This window comes from Monodelphis domestica, chromosome 8 (assembly GCF_027887165.1).
Source record: "Monodelphis domestica isolate mMonDom1 chromosome 8, mMonDom1.pri, whole genome shotgun sequence".
NCBI classification, from domain to species: domain Eukaryota; kingdom Metazoa; phylum Chordata; class Mammalia; order Didelphimorphia; family Didelphidae; genus Monodelphis; species Monodelphis domestica.
In genome coordinates, this window is record NC_077234.1 from 7,811,264 (window position 1) to 7,827,879 (window position 16,616).

Genomic DNA, 16,616 nt, shown 5'->3' on the forward strand with positions numbered 1-16,616 from the left:
GCCCACTGCAGAGACAGACATTGGGCTCATTGCTATTGGCAAAAGTCCTTTATTGAAGAAAATCTTTGCCTAAAAGCTTGCTCTTCAGAGCTGGGCAGCACCACAGCCTAGAGAGCACGATGTACCCCAACGTCCTCTTTCAGACACCCTCCAAAAGAGAAGGGCCAAGACAAAGCCCTTTCCAAAGCCAGCTCAGACCTAGCAATGCTCTGGGCGGATCCCGAGAATTTCCCTGAAGGCTGATGGGGGCTCCCTCTCTGAGTCCAGTCCCATAAAGCGAGCCCCATAATGGCATTTTTACAAGCAAGCGGGACGTTCAGAAGGCTTGCCTCTAATTCCCTTGATGTTATGACCATGCTCAACCCTGTGGAAGGGAACAATGCCTCTAGATCCACTTTGTTCACTGAGCTGATGGATTTCCCTGATCTTTCTCCCTCTTTCTGTCTCTCTCCCTCTTTCTGCCTCTCTCCCTCTTTCTGTCTCTCTCCCTCTTTCTTCCTCTCTCCCTCTTTCTCTCTCTCTGTCTCTCTCCCTCTTTCTCTCTGTCTCTCTCCCTCTTTCTCTCTGTCTCTCTCCCTCTTTCTGCCTCTCTCCCTCTTTCTTCCTCTCTCCCTCTTTCTCTCTGTCTCTCTCATGAATTTAATATTTAACTTCCCAGTGATCTGATCTCGATTTCCCCTGATCTTACCTAATCCTCGACAGTGATAATGATGGAAACTGTCACTAGAGATTCCAAAAATCATTTTTATTTTCTTCAAGAAAGCTCTACGCAAGTCATGTCCATCCTCCCCCCCCCCCCATCTCAGCACACACCACACACATCCAACCTAAAAAAGGGAAAGCCGTGGGTTTGGGGGCTATAAATACTGCATGTGTGACCATGCGTGAACAATAACCTGACAACATCTTACTGGGGGTCAGACGGTCTCAGAAAAGATACAAACGGCAACTTTGGCCTCCTTTTGCCCGGGTGTGGATCGACTTAATTGCTAAGCAGGAGGGACAGACTTGGTCAGCCAGGAGTGCTTGATCACGGGGAGCTGAATTCCTTTTCAAAACCATCAGCTATTAGACTTCAAATGACCATCAAAATTGGAGCCAACCAATGGATGGTGTTTCTCCCGCCCGGGGAAGGAAGAAGAGAGTCAGCTTCTCAAGGCCATACTAAGAAGGAGAAGCAGAGCTCCCAAGTCCGTGTCTCACTCGCTCAATATGTCCCCGATCGAGTTTCCAGAACTCAGGTGTCCGTGCGGCAGCCCAAACAATGAGCCCTCCCCGGCCAGCCGTGCCAACTTTGGCTTTCTCTCTCCCTCCCCCCAAGTAGCCCAGAATGTTTTATTTTGATGGAAGTGGCCAGGCCTGTCTGTCTGCCACCATGGAGCATTCAGCATTTTTGTCTGAAACCCTGAACTCTTTCTCCAGCCCCCCCTCCCCAACAAAAAAATCTGATTAATGTCAACACAGCTGCTCTATTCTGTGGAATGTAAACTAATCTTGTTGTGAGACCTCCCTCCACCCCAGGAGGCTTCCTCCAAGCCCTTGAGGTGTGTGTGCGTGTGTGTGTGTGTGTGTGTGTGTGTGTGTGTGTGTGTGTGTGTGTGTGTGTGTTGGGGGGCTCCTCCAGCCCTCCCTCCCAATCATTTTAATCCACAACTATTTAACGGATGTTACTGGTGCTGGGCTAGATGATAGATACAAGCGGGTCATTCTTTATCTCTCCACAAGCACGACTCTAACGTTTGATCTCAATCAATAGACAGGCATCCGTCTTGACTGTCACTGCCCTGTGGAATTCCGAGCCGCCACCAGGTAACGTCGGTGCTAGATCCCAAGTCCTCTGGGACAAAGCGGGGCCGGGATCCGAATCAACTAGAACAGATGAGATCGCCTTCCACACTTTCACCACTTTGCAATGGATTCGCCAATCTGATTGCTTTTCACATGCCTAAGGTGCGGTGAGAGCATTGAGTCTGGGAATCACACCCGTGTCGGTGGGTGCAGGGGTGGGTGACAGCTGTTCTACCTGGGTGCTTTGGGCACATTTGGGGCCAAAGAAGTTCTGACTGCTCAGCTCCTTCTCATAAAGAGAGTAGAAAAACGCAGCCCAGGGAAACCAGCAATCTGTTTCTCTACAAATACCGACTCAATCCTATTCCTCCTCAACTTCCCAGGTTAAAAAGGCTCCATCTAAGCCAGGAAGCCTTCTCCAAAGGGAAATTTCCAGAAGCAACTTTCTCCAATTGTGATTGGGGTGAACAAGAGTCCCGAGTGCTGCTCTCGGTCTCTCTAGCTAGGCAGAGAGATATGGAGGACACATACATGGAGAAATCCAACTCGGAGAGCATCTCTCCATTGGATGCTAAAGCCCCAGCACCCCCTTACCTCACTGTACTGAGTCTGAGCATTGTTCTCCAGGTACAGCATGTTAGCAGGGAGGTTGATCAATGTCGCTGTCCGCTCTTCTGGCTCCAGGATTTTGGCAACCCCCCCACCCCCTCTGAGACCCTGGAAGTAGGATTCTCCTTGGAAGATAACAGGACTCAAGGCTTGCTCTCAATCTCCTGCATAATTTAAGGTTTCCTTATATATACCCAACTATAGGCATGAAGGGGCGGGACTGTTCACTTTACCTGTCCAATCCATCAAACTTCCACCTGGACTCCTCCACTCCAATGGAGTGAGGCCTCTCCCATCTCATTAAGTGGTTAGAATTCCTTATCACCAATCTTTAAAAAGAAGAAAAAAACAACAACAAGAAGGAGACAGAGAGAGAGAGAGAGAGAAACAGACACACACACACACACACACACACACACACAGAGAGAGAGAGAGAGAGAGAGAGAGAGAGAGAGAGAGAGAGAGAGAGAGAGAGAGAGAGAAAGAGAGAGGTGTAACTTTCACTTGCTTGGGGTGAGGGAGAGAGGGAGAAAGAGTGAGAGAGACAGAGAGAAAGAGACAGACAGAGACAAAGAGGAGAGAGAAGATGAGAGGAGAGAGAGAAAGAAGAAGAGAGGAGGGAGAAAGAGAGAAGAAGAGAGGAGAGAGAGACAGATAGAGAGATAGGTGAGAGGATAGTGAGAAGGAGAGAAAGAGAGAAAGGGGGAAGGGGGAGAGAGGTAGGGAGAGAGAAAGAGAAAGGAAGGAAGGAAGGAAGGAAGGAAGGAAGGAAGGAAGGAAGGAAGGAAGGAAGGAAGGAAGGAAAATCACCACTAATTCATCTGAGGGATTTGTGAAAGTTAGTACAAACTTAAGAAAAGAAACTAAGAAAAACCAGAAAGTTTTGCCAGTGGCAGGCATCCGTGAAAGTGAATGACTAAAGGAAATCTCCACATACAGGTACCCAAAGCAAAAAGGAAAGCTCCTGCCTTTCTGCCTATAGCATCGTCCTCGGACTGAAGCTGCCCCCACTTTGGACAGCTGCCGGGTGTTCAGGGCCAGGGGACACATCTTGACTACAATTTCCTGGCTCCATGGTAACCCCAGCCATTGACTCTTCTGGCCAGCCGGCGGTTCCACCACAGATTCCATGAAGTGCTGGGGAGATTTCCAGCATAGAGCAGAGAACTACAGCCTGTTGCTTCAATCTGAACAGACCCACTCAGAGGGAATAGGGAAAGTAGGTCCGAGTTGGGGGGGATCAGTCCCTCCCTCAGGAGTGAGCGCCCCCCAGAAGCCCCCAGCCAGACTTGGTTTTTATTTCTCTGAATATCTCTTGCCTCTATTATTCCACGATCAGGTTTTCCTAGTGCCCTCCCCACCCCCCAATGGAAAGCACTCTGTGCCATGGGGTCAGCCACCACAATGTGCTGGCATGCCAGGGGTTGCAAGGATGAGTAGGAAGAGCTGGGAGACCAATGGGGTCCTGTAAATGTGCCTCCCCAGGTACGCAGGGGCATTGCCCTGGGCTTTGAGTTGAGTGACTGATGACCACATGGTCTCATTAAATGCCTTCCGTGATCTCCAAGTGTTTGCTGTAATTCTCTAAGATGTCTAGCTCAGCCCCTGCTTTCTCTCCTCTGCCCCTGCCACCATGTTACATGGTCTCAGAGTAAAATTCCACCTGGCCATGTTTAGACAAAGTCCACAGTGCACCCAGTGGAAGGTTTTCCCCAGAGTTCCTGAAAATAGGAAAAAACTTCCTCCAACATACTTGGGAGTGAAAGCAAGCTGCAAAGCTTTTCCAGGGAGCTGCCAGTCAAGGGCTCCACATTTACCCAGAATGCTCTAGAGAATTTTAGGCTTTGCATGCATTGGCTTCTACTTTTCTCTCTCTTCAATTCCAACTGTTAAGTCATTCTGAAGATTAGGCAGACTTGTCTATTTGGCATTTGAGGAAACTGAAATGCAGAGGTTAGGCAACTTCTTTGTGCTTAAAGAGGAAGTTGAAGGTTCAGGATTTGAACCCAGACCCCAGGACTTCAAATACAAAGTTCTGCATTTTTTATATGAAATGTGCTTTATATTATTTTTTCTCATTTATAAGAATGTTTCTAATTACCAAAAAGTCCCTCTATACAATGACTTGCTCTTTGGACAATAAGATTAGGAATTCCAGAAGAAGTTCCAGATTTCTTTCCCCAGGGACTTAATTGATTTAGGCTAACTATGTTACCCCTAAGCCACAGACTATGAAAAAAAATGATTCAAGGGCTAAAATAAAAAAGAACCAAGGGATCTGCCATGTGTGCTGTTTCTAAAGCACGTCCATTATCCTATTTCATCATCACAGACAACCAGGTGAGATAATGAGTGCTCAGGGAGCTTGACCCCATTCTAGAGATAAGAAAACCAAGTCTAAGAGGTTGCCATCTATTAACAGGAACTTATTCCACCCTTGGTATCCGCATGGCTTTTTTGCTAGGCACAGGAGATGCTCCACATTAGCCCCAATCCCTTAGCAGTTTGTAATGGGGATTCTATGGGCAACCTATAGGTCATTTCAGGCTGGAAGGGAGGCACTGGCAGTTGGAGGGAAGGGTGATAAGCCAAAGCATCCTGAAGGAGGTACCACTTGATCTGGGTTTGAAGAACACTTGGGTCTTAAAGGGGATAAATTAAGGAGAGAAATCATTCCAAGCATAGAAAAGCTGGCAGGGAAGTGACTTGTCCAAGACCATGCAGTAAGCACAGGAAAGTCAACATAGCTCTTCAAGCATGGAAAGGTGACTCAGTTGATAGAATATCAGACCCAGAGACAGGAGGTCCTGGGTTCAAATTTGAATACAGACATTTCTTAGCTATGTGACCCTGAGGAAGTCACTTACCCCCTTTTGCCTAGTCCTTGCCTTTCTGTCTCAGAATTGATACTAGGACAAAGTAAGGATTTAAAAACAATCAAACAAGCCTATCAAAAACAAGGGCTCAGTTTAGAATTAGGAGTGGGCTGGGGGCTCACCAGGTGTGTGAAAATGGACCAACCTCCTTGCTTCCCTGCGAGCCTCCATTTCCTCATCATGCTATAGAGATAATGATATCTTAGCACCTCAAATGCCCTTTGCCAGTGGCTTAAAGTCAAAGAGGCATGGCACCTTCTATTAGGCCATCTTGCCACTAAGTGATCCAACCACAGCTTCATCCCCTAGCGCCATGCTTTTCTTGGGCTGTCCTCTCCTCTCCTCTAACTCTTGGAATCATTAGTTTCTTTTGAGATAGTTCATGGGGTGCCCCCTCTAGGAGCCCTATTTGCATCCCCACCTCCAGCTGGTCACCCCCTTCACACAGACTGTCCTTTTCATGGCGTAGATACTGTGTGTGCTTCTCTATCCATCAACCCCAACCCCAAAGCATTTAGTCAATGTCTGCTACAGATGAGGGAGCCCTGGGCTAGCTAGGCACTAGAGATGCAGGGATAAAAAGTGAAGCTACATGGGGCAGCGAGGAGGCTCCTCAATGGATGGCAAACCAGGCCTGGAGATGGGAGGTCCTGGGTTCAAATCCGGCCTCAGACACTTCCTAGCTGTGTGATCCTGGGCAAGTCACTTAACCCCCATTGCCTAGCCCTTATGACTCTTCTGTGTTGAAACCAATACATAATATTGAAGCTAAGATGGAAGGTAAGGGTTTAAAAATAATACTGATACCTAGCATTTATATAGCATCTCCTATGTGTCAGACACTGCACTTTGTACTTAATAAATATCTCATTTGATCCTCTTGACAGGTCTAAATATTGTCTCCATTTTTAAGTTGAAGGAACTGAGGCAGACGGTGAATGTCTGAGTTGGAATTGGAACATGAGTCTTCCCTACTCCGGATGGTACCTGCAAATTGTCTAATTCCAAGGTCCTTTGGGAGCAGTTGGGGCTTCCAGGAAAGGTTTCTTGCAGATGGTGCTCGAGTGGCACCTTCAAAGAAGAGAAGACTCTAAAGGGCAGACATACGAGGGGAATGCACGGGCGATGGCCAGCTGAAAAGAGACGATCCTGAGTGTCCTTTGGGGGGACCCAAGGGAAGGCCATTTCAGCGAGTGAAATGGAGAGGAATCCCCAAGGAGGCTGCAGGAGTAGCTTGGGTGTGGCTCTTGTATCCTAGAGCACCTGCTAATGGCTATGTGTGTGCCTGGCTGGGTCCAGGTACTGCAGGAGCCCTTTGCCAGGCTGGAGGAATCTCTGCCCTCCTCGCTGAATACTCTTCAATTCTTACAGAGAAATTCTAAATTTCAGGTGGAGAGTGCTGTCCACCAGGCTGGATCAAGACCTGGACATCCGCTTCTGGAATCCAAGCCTTTTTAGTTAGGGGCACAGGAAGTCTCTGCTGATTGGAGGAGTCTGGCTAGCTGGGAAATGGGGCTAGCTCCAAACTACAGCATTTTTGAAAGCTCTGGCAGCTGAGATGAAGAAGTGGGGCTAGAATTGAGGCTGAAAAACCAGGGGCGACCAGTGAAAGGAGAAAGGAAAAATGGCGGAGAAGGGGGAGAGCAGAGGAGGATCATCCACCCAACACATGGGAGGCAGAAGACTTGGGCGGACATCACCATTGGACCTACCACCTTCTCACCAATGGAGGGAAGTCAAGTCCAAGAAAAGGCTCTTCCCCTCCCAAGAGCCATCTAGTAGCAAGGACTGCAATAGATGCTGTTGCTTCCTTACCCCAATGTTCCCCATAACTGAATTGTGCCTCCATATCAATGAAGCCAGAATAGGCCAAAGAGGAATAAGGGGAAGTTAAGTCAGAAATCCAAATCTCTGCCTCACCCTGGCCCTGGCCTGCAGGTGATGAGGGTTTGAACCAAGATGGTAGCTGGGTAAGTGGAGGGAAAGGGCTCTATGTTCACGCACACATCCACGAGAACTGATGAAGTTACTGAAACAGAAGAACAGAAGGAGAAAAGGCCCCTAGGATAGGCCCTTGGCAAACACAGGCAGCCAGCAAAGGGGAGAGGAATGGAATCAGGAGGAAGGGTGAAAAAGCCCCAGAGACGATAGTCCACACTGTCACCTGTCAGACTCACCAGTTAGCTCAGGCTAACCAAAAATTGCCACTGAGGAAAGACCCTCCGATCTGGCAATGGAGAAGCCATGGGGAACCTGGGAGAGGCTTTCAATGAAGTGATGAGGGTAGAAGCCAGACAGCTTTGGAAGAGTTAAGGAGTGTGCGAGCAGAGGAAGTCAAGGCAGTGATTGTCTCTGAATTCCCCAACCACGCCTGGCTCATGGCAGCCACTTGATGAACACTGGTTTGGTGACAATCCACCAGGAATGACCTCCTCAGGCCCCTTCCAGCAATCTGGGAGCTAGAGAGTGCAGGGACAATGGCGATTCCTAACTGACACATCCAACAGTGGAAGCGACTGGTCCAACACGGAACCCAAGTCCACTCTTCTTTCCACCAGGAATTGTTCCGTGTCACTCCTGAAATATGCCTAGGATGTGAGACACAGAAGTCAAATCAACCACAAAACTTGAGGGCGGGATGATTCATAGCTTCCAGTATGTCCTGCACCCAGGAAGAGCAGCAAGATAAACCATGAAGTCAAGATACTTCCTCTTGTAAAGGCTGTGCTCAGTGTTGCTCCCAAAATGACTTCCTTGGGAGATGCTGGTCCAGTGACAGAAAGGGACATTTACTGGGCAATGCATAGATTATCCTCCATTGATGTCAGTGCATGGGGGAGGCCACTCTGGTCAACGATGACCATGTCAGTTTGGAGAGGGAGCTCTAGAAATTCCTCTAACCTGAGAAAAAGGACAGTTGAGTCTGCGTCGCCCCACGTGGCACTCATTCAAGGGCAAGCTCAGAGAGAGGATCCTCAGTGAACTATGGACTGCCAGCGGATTAAAAACAATTATTTTTTTTATTATATTAAAACACCCAGTTAGCTGCCTCCTTCCCTCTCCTCTGCCCACCAGAGAAGGCATCATGTGACAAGAAGACATCTGTCTATCTAAAACTATGTCCTATTTAATTCCATTTTCTTTTATTTTTGAAAGAATGAATGAATGAATGCATGAATGAATGAATGAATGAAGAAAGCATCATTGTACATGTCTTATGTGCAAAGCCCTTGACTATGGCTTGCTGGGGATACAGAGTGAAAAGGAAGCCAGTCTCTGTTCTTGAGGAGCTCACATCCTAAAGGGAGACACCACATAGAGGACAGGTTTCAAGACCATCTCTGAGGGTTGGAAGGGGCTGGAAGAAGAATGACTGATGACCTCTTGCATAATCACCTGGAAGTCAATCACATCCAGGCAGGATTGGTATCACTTTGAAATCATTTGCTACTGAAAGAAATCTATGCTGGTAGACAGAGATGTAACTAGGGCTGGACAGCTGTGACTTTGGCTCAGGGTGCTGTGATATATGGAGATGGAATTCTGCCATCAGATGCCACACTCCACATTAAAGTCTTTCCCTCCAGTGTTTGGGGACTGACTGGGGTCTTGTCCTGGGAACCTTCCTTTCTTCTAGTATTCACTCTTCTTCCTCTGCCCTTCCAGACCACCTCCCCTCCCTCAGAGCAGCTGCCAGTCCTTCGGTAACCTTTATGTCTTCCAGGATATACTTCTGGTGCTCCAGGTGAGATCCTCACTCTGCCTGGCCTCCCTCCCAGCTCTGGATTTGACTATTAGTCCCAGAATCAAGCAGTCTTCTGTTGACATGCTGGTTATATGACCTTGAGTGAGTCACTGACCCTCTCTCTGGAAGCCACAGATTAACCAGGTGTAAAACCAAAGGGCAGAGCAAGAGGCTCTTGAAGTCCTTGGGAGAGGAAGGATTCCTTGCCCTGAATTTAGGGTGAGGAACTAGAGAGGGAATTACCCAACATATGCGACTGGACTCACTTCTATTGAACAGTATGGCTCCGTAGCCCCAGCAGTAAAACTGAGGGACATTTCTAGGGGACTTTCAAGTCTGCTAAGTGCTTTGACATCTGTTTCGTGATTGAAGCTTCACGGTTTACCTGTTACAGATCTTACTGATGAGGGGATGCAAGCTCAGCCCGACACGGGTCAAGCACCCAGGGAGAATCAGGGGTGGGCAGGGAATGCACGACATCCTTGAGCTCCATTGACGTGTCTCTGAGGTCTTGTAAAGCCCAAAGCAGAGATGCAGGATGGGAAAATGTAGGGAATGGGAAGGATGACATCGTGTTGTAGTAGCGCCCTGTGGATGTTAGTCAGGCCTCTCTTGTAGAGGAACAGGGATGGAGAACAGGTAGGGGTCTCCTCACCTCATGGAGCCCATGTGTGGGTGTGTATAGATTTTATAGATGTTCATATATATAAAACATTTCTCTCTCAATTTTTCTGAATACATATGCACATACATTAAAATGCTTCCCTCTCATCTTAGAATTCATACTTTGTATTGATTCCAAGCCAAAAGAATGGTAAGGGCTAGACAATGGGGGTAAGTGACTTAGCCAGGGTCACCTACTTAGGGGGCCAGATTGAACTAGGCAGATGAGTCTCCCTGACATCAGGCCAAGCATGGCATTACCTAGCTGCCCGAAATGACCTATGGGCAATGTACAAACACCCTCAAAGAAGATGAAGGGAGTGACAATATTCTCTAGACCCAAACCATGGGGATCTCCATCCAGGTCAATCTCCACCCATTGGGTCTCACCAGTCTCAGTCTTGGCCCTCTTCTCTCCTCCCTCTATACAATTTCACTTGGGTTCATCAGCTCTCATGGATTCAATGACCATCCTTAAGCTGATGATTCTTCAATCTTTTTCTCCAGCCCCAACCCACATTGTGACCTCCACTCTCTTACTCCAGCTCAATTGGACATTTTGAACTCAGTGTTCTGTAGACATCTTAAACTTACCAGAACCCACTGTCTTCCACCAAACCCAATCCTCTTCCTAACTCGCCTAAATCCACCCCCAACATCAACATTAAGAAGCTCACCTTCCATCTTAGAATCAATACTGCCTATTCATTTCAAGGTGGAAGAACACTGAGAGCTGGGCAACAGGGATTAAGTGACTTGCCCAGGATCACACAGCTGGGAAGTGTTGGAGGTTATATTTGAACCCAAGACCTCTCAGTTCAAGGATTGGCCATCTAGTTTTCTCATTGCTTATTACTTTCAAGGACACCAACCATCCTCCCAGTCACCCAGATTTGCAACTGGGTGTAGTCCTTGACTTCTCATTCACTACGCCTGACCTGCTCCATCCAATCTGTAAATTTGCCCTCCTTCATAATGCCTCTTATGTGTTCTCTGTCTCTCTGACATGCCATCTTCCTGATACTGGCTCTCCTCGCTATTTGGGGCCACTCATCTCAAGGGTCTCTACTCTGGTCTACTACTATGTGCCCTCCACAGAACTGTCAAAGTTCTCTTCTTAAAGCTCAGATCTCACCATCTCTGTCTGTCTCTCTCACCTTCTCTGCCTTTGGTCTCTGTCTCTGTCTCTCTCACACACCCAGGATCAAACATAAAGATTCCCTGTCTGGTGCCCAGTGTGTTTCATAACCAAGCGCCCTCTCCCCTCCCCAGCCCTTTCCAGTTCCTTAGATGTCTTCACCCCCTGGACTCTTTGGTCCAGTGCCCCTGGCCTTTCTGCTTTTTCTCTGATGAATCACTCCCTCTCCACCTCGGGACATCTCTCCTGTCTGTTGTTCCCCATACCTGGGGATGCTCCCCTCCTCGGCGTTTCCTCTTGGCTTCCCTTAAAGTCTCAGCCAAAATCTCATCGTCTATGGGAAGTTTTTCTCAATCTCCCCTTTTTGGGATAGCCTCCTTTGGCTGATTATTCCCCTGTATCCTGTACAACAATAGCTAACAATTCTATAGTATCTACTGTGTGCCAAGATCTTTACAATGACTATCTCATTTGGTCTGCACAACAACCCTGGGAGGCAGGTGTGGTTATTATCCCCCTTTTACAGATGAAGAAACTGAGGCAAACAGAAACTAAGTGCCTCAACCAGGGTCATACTTTTAGAAGTGTTTGAGATTGGTTCTGAACTCAGGTCTTCCTGATTACGGGTCTGAGTCCAGTGTACCATGTCCCCCTCATTTGTTCATTGGCTTCCCCACTAGACTGTGACCTCTTAGAAATGTCTTTTGTCTTTCTTCATAGCCCCAGGGCTTAGCTTAATATCTAGAACACAGTAGGGATTCAAGAGAGGTTTGCAGCCTGACATCTGCCTTGCCAGGAAGCATTTATTTAAGAAATAGTAATAACCCACATGTTCTGCTCCCTTTCTGGGGTTAGGATTACTATGCACTGCAATGTGGCTATTTTCCTTCCAGCCATAAAACATTTTCAGATGTAATGTTAAATGTGAAGTCCCTGGGCATTTAGGAAAGACCAGCGATGGAGTCAACAACCTAGTGTGGTACCTTCCTTCTCTGCAAACACATCTCAGTGGATCTTCAAGTTTTAACAAGGCATTTTCATGTTCTTGACAACTGGGTGAGTCAGAAGAGCATTTGTACCCATTTTACAGACAAATGAATGCACAGATGCTAAAAGATTTGCCCAGAGCTACAAGCTTAAATGGCAGAAGTCTCAGATCTGTACCCTGGTTCAAAACCAAAGTCTCATTGGCTAGGGCTACAGATTTAGAGCTTGGAGACAGCTTATATGCCATTCAATCCAATATTTCTCCAAGACCCCAATGAGTCAGTAATCTCTATCCCTAGGAGCCCCAAGAAGAAACCAGTGGGTCTTTCATGGGCAAAACAGAACAGGATCTCATTTCTGGCTATAACCCTGGTGACCGCAAGAAGTGGGAAAAGGGAAAGGAGAGCTGGGGATGAGTGTTCCTTACTCAAAACTTGGCAGCTGATACTGCCAAAAAAACTGCTGGTGCTAATGGAGGTAGACTGAGTCCTTTACAGTAGGCAGGATACCAACTGAGTTCCAACCCTCCCTGTAACACTTAGTAGCTGGGCAGTCATTTAAACATCATGGACCTCAATGTCCTCCTTTGTAAAGGAAGTGTGTTGAATTCAATGATCTCTTAGGCCTCTCCCAGTTCCAGACCAATGGCCCATGATATCTATAACTTCGTCACACTTCTCCACCAAGGAATCACTCAAGGCATTCTATGCCTGGGCCTTGAGTTCTAGAAGAAGTTTTAGGCAAACACAAAGAAAAATGGGAAAATGATTTCTTTCCTCAAGCAACTTCTATCCCGTTGCGACTTTCAAATCCTCTCTCTGATACTATCTAACCATGTGGCTGGGCTCAAATCAGGTCGTCCTTTGGTGCTTTGCTGCTATAAATGGGAGAGAGGGCAGAGGCTACTTTCAGTAGGTTCCTCTAGACGGCTGAGTGTTGGGGATCAGGGTTGGGGCCTGTTGAATGGAGTTAGGACATGGATTCAGAAGGAGGAGTGGTAGATTCCATTAGAGCATAGGAAGAAAAGAAGCCCCCAGGTTTTAACAAAAGCTTGACTCACTTTCCTAGCTATCAGCCATATTCTAGAACATAGTTCCTAATCTCACTGCATCCATGGATGGATGCACCATTCAGAAAACAATTTGAAGGGAGTCACTTTGGAAGAGCAATGAGCAATAGACTGTCTTCCAGAAATGGGAAACGTGACCCTTCATTAAAATCAAGAATAGAGAAGCATAGAATCCCAGAATGTCAGAACTGGAATGGACTTTGGAGCCCCTTTAGCCCCCTTTGTTCATCTTCTCAATGAAGAATTCCTTATTTGAATAAGAATCTCCTCCCCAACATTTCTAATAAGTGGTCTCCAGACTACTCAATGGCTTCCAGTGATGGGCAATTCACTCCCTTTATGGATGATCCATTTCCTTTATCCATAGTTAGCCTGGTGAAGAATGTTACTCCTTGAACAGAGTCTAAAGGGACCTTTCTATAGCTTTGATCAGTGGTTCTTCTGTCTATTGAGGACAAAGAGAATAAATATGGATCTTCTCTGTGAGATAGTCTTCCAGATACTTGAAATAAGCTATTATGCCCCTCCTTTGCCTCCTCTTTACAGTGCTAAATCGTTCCAGTTCTTTGAGTCAATCCCATCAATGGCATGGTTTTGAGCAGCCTTCTTTATTTTGGTTACATTCCTTTGGATACTCTGTCTTGTCAATGGCCATTCCAACATGTAACACCTACATCACTGTTGTTTTTCAGGCATTTCAGTCATGCCTGCCTCTTTGTGAACCAGTTTGGGGTCTTTCTGGCAGAGATACTGGAGTGATTTTCCATTCCCTTAGGCAGTTTACTTTATAGATGAGGAAACTGAGGCAAACAGGGTTAAGTGACTTGCCCAGGATCACACAGCTAGTATGTGTCTGAAGTTGGATTTAAATTCAGATCTTTCTGATCTCGATACCCTGTTCTGTATGTGGCTTCAGCATGGCAGAGGACAACAGGGATTTCACCAGCCTAATTCTGGACACTAAACTTTCCTTAATTCCACTTAAGATCAGAGTAATTTTAAGACATTCACAAGAAGTTACATTTCAGTAGGCATTTCCTGTAAAAAAAAAAGATAATAATAAATCTAGTATAATCTCTACCTAGAAGCAATGGAAGAGAGAAAAATGAAGCCTTTTACTCCAAGCTAACTATCTGAAATCCATAATAACTAACAGTCAAATAGGAAATTTGCCAGTCTGACAATCTCACTATGGCAAGAACAGGATTTGGAGATTGCAGATCCCATGTGAAAGTGAAGAAATATGGGGACTTTCCAGTTTGTTGCAAGACAAGTTCAATTAAGCATTTTAAAAGCCATCTATTATTAAGCTAATGGAAGATCAACAGAATTCATTCAGCTTTCAAAGCCCTGATCTCTCTCAGGTTAAGAGTTCCCTTCCATTCCACCCTCCCCCAGACTCTGATTCAAGTAGAAGTTGGATTTGCAGGAAGGAAAAATGATCCGTTAACGGAATCTATCAAATACATCATCTCATTTTCTTTTCAGTGATTTCTTTAAAGATGCAATCTGTGCTTCAAAAGATGTCTGTTTACATGCAACTTCAGCAAACATTTAGTGAGTACCTACTGTGTGCAAGGCATGAAGTCAGGGTAATGTGCCCCAGGGGAGCCCAGCTTTAGAGGTATGCCATCACTTGGAGCCAGACAGAGGAGTTGTGTTAGAGCAGGGTCATGCCTCAGGGACAGCTGAGTTACCTTCTAAGATGTCCTACAGATGGTGAGAGTTTTGATGTAGACAGGCTCTACATCCTGGTTCCTTCTTCAAAAAGTGAGAATGAAAGCATCCTCAGGAGACATAATGATAAAACCAAGACATACTCTGAGGCCATAGGATGCCACATCTAAAGCTAGAGGCAGCCAGAGGCAACACCTACCCAATCCACCATACTGCAGAGCAGGCTGCAGTGGAATGGAGAAGGCCAAGAGGGTCATTGACTTCAAGAGTTTTAAACTTTGAAGAACCCTTCCAATGGAGAATGGGCAATGCCAGGGCCAGAAGAGACCTCCCTGGGAGCACTGGAGAATGGGAGAGCTGGGTTTGAATTTGGAATTGAGGTTCAATTGGCTAGCCTCTACAAATTTGGCTCAGTGTCTTTGCCTCTCAAGGCCTCGGTTTGTTCATTTGTAAAATAGAAAGTTCCTGCTTTCCCTAAAATACTCTGATCTTGTAATCTAGATCCAGTGAGGGGCTGGACTGGAATGGCAGCTTCTTGTGATCTGGATTGTTTCAGGCTTTGTCTCTGAATCTCCAGGCCTATGGTAGATGTTCCATGATTGATTAAGGTCACTTCTGTCTGAAAATCTAGGATCCTAGGATGGAGTGCTTCCCCCTCAGTTTACAGAGGAACAAGTGAGACCCCTAAAAGTGAGCTACCTAAGGAAACAAAGCAGCTATCAGTGGAATCCCAACCCACGACTCTAATGAACCTTCTCAAGATTTCTGATCTCAGGTCTCAGGGTTCGAAACCCTCGGCTAATTGTTCTCACCTTGCAAACAGAGTTCTTTTATCTCAGCAGGAGTGATCATTGGGGAGGAGTTCTAAGGGGGGGGCATGATCTGGAGGACAGAAAAGCTTAGAGAAATGGCTCCCATCCATTCACATACAAGGAATGCAGAGTCATTCCCTATATGTTCTCCTCCCAAATGAGACCTCAAACATTGACTCTAAATCTGGCCATATTGACTGCTCAGGGCTCTCTCCTCCAATCCACTGTCCTTTGGTCTACTTATAGTCTAGCACCCTGGCCTGCTCCATTTAGTCCCCCAAAGCCTAAGGAAGGACCTGCCAGCTCAGCAGCTTGAGCTCTTTGTCCCTCATGGCTTAGGCCTGAGGGTCAGGAGGCGGATACTCCCCTGAGAGATTCCTGGCAGAGGACTGAAGATGTCCATAAAGGAAGGACTAGGGAACTTCAGCATGTGAACTTCCTTTCTCTAAAGATGACCAGATTCCCTCCAAGCCTAACAGAAATTCCAGAGAGCTACTGGATCCCTTAGAGGTTAGGTGACTTGTCCAAGGCCAGCAAGCTCACAAATGACAGAGGTGATGAAATTGGAACCCAAGTCTAAGCAACGGTGAACCCAGCATATTACTAACTGTACATCATGCTGGATTAATCTGATGGAAGAGAAGCAAGAAGGTTTGGAGGACACCATCATCAAGTGACTCTCATATAGCGCCTTCACATTTGCCAAAGTATAAAACAACAATGACAATAAACATTCAATGCTACAGCATTTTATGTATATTAGCATTAGCCCATTTAATCCTCACAACAATATTGGGAAGTTGAGGCTGACATTTAGTGATTTACTAGTCACACAGCTAGTAGATGAGGCTGGATTCAAATCTAGCTCCTTCTGATTCCCATTCTGCCATTTTGTCCTTTCTACCTGGAAACCCATCAAAATCAGTTGGAGCCCAAAAGGAGTCTCTGGCTAATTTTTAGGGGTCCCTGAACTTGGATGGGGGAGGATGTCCATTCTTTTCTTCAATTCTATTTTTTTTAACCCCTTACTATTGTATTTTGGTTCCAAAGCAGAAGAGGGGTAAAGGCTAGGCAATGGGGATTAGGTGACTTGTCCAGGATCACACAGCTAGGAAGTGTCTGGGCCGGAGTTGAATATAGGATCGCTCGACTCTCCATCCACCGAGCCACCATTTGCCCCCCAAAGACCATTATCTTCACCAACTTTTGCCTTGCTTTATAATCTTGTGGTTTTATTTGAAGCATTTAAACC

At 46.5% G+C, this 16,616-nt stretch overlaps 1 protein-coding gene across 5 annotated transcripts in view; it reads right to left on the reverse strand.

Annotated features, from left to right (window-relative positions):
- The window catches only part of TP63 (tumor protein p63), a 237,211-nt gene that overhangs the window by 106,512 nt on the left and 114,083 nt on the right, over window positions 1–16,616 (reverse strand). Inside the window, exon 1 of one of the 5 annotated variants that reach the window (XM_007502471.3) lies at window positions 2,383–2,569. The exons of the other annotated variants lie outside the window; for them this stretch is intronic. Within the exon in view, the coding sequence (XP_007502533.1) occupies window positions 2,383–2,424 (42 nt within the window). The 5' untranslated portion in view covers window positions 2,425–2,569. Of the gene's footprint in view, window positions 1–2,382; window positions 2,570–16,616 lie in introns of those variants that run through there. 5 annotated transcript variants of the gene reach the window in all.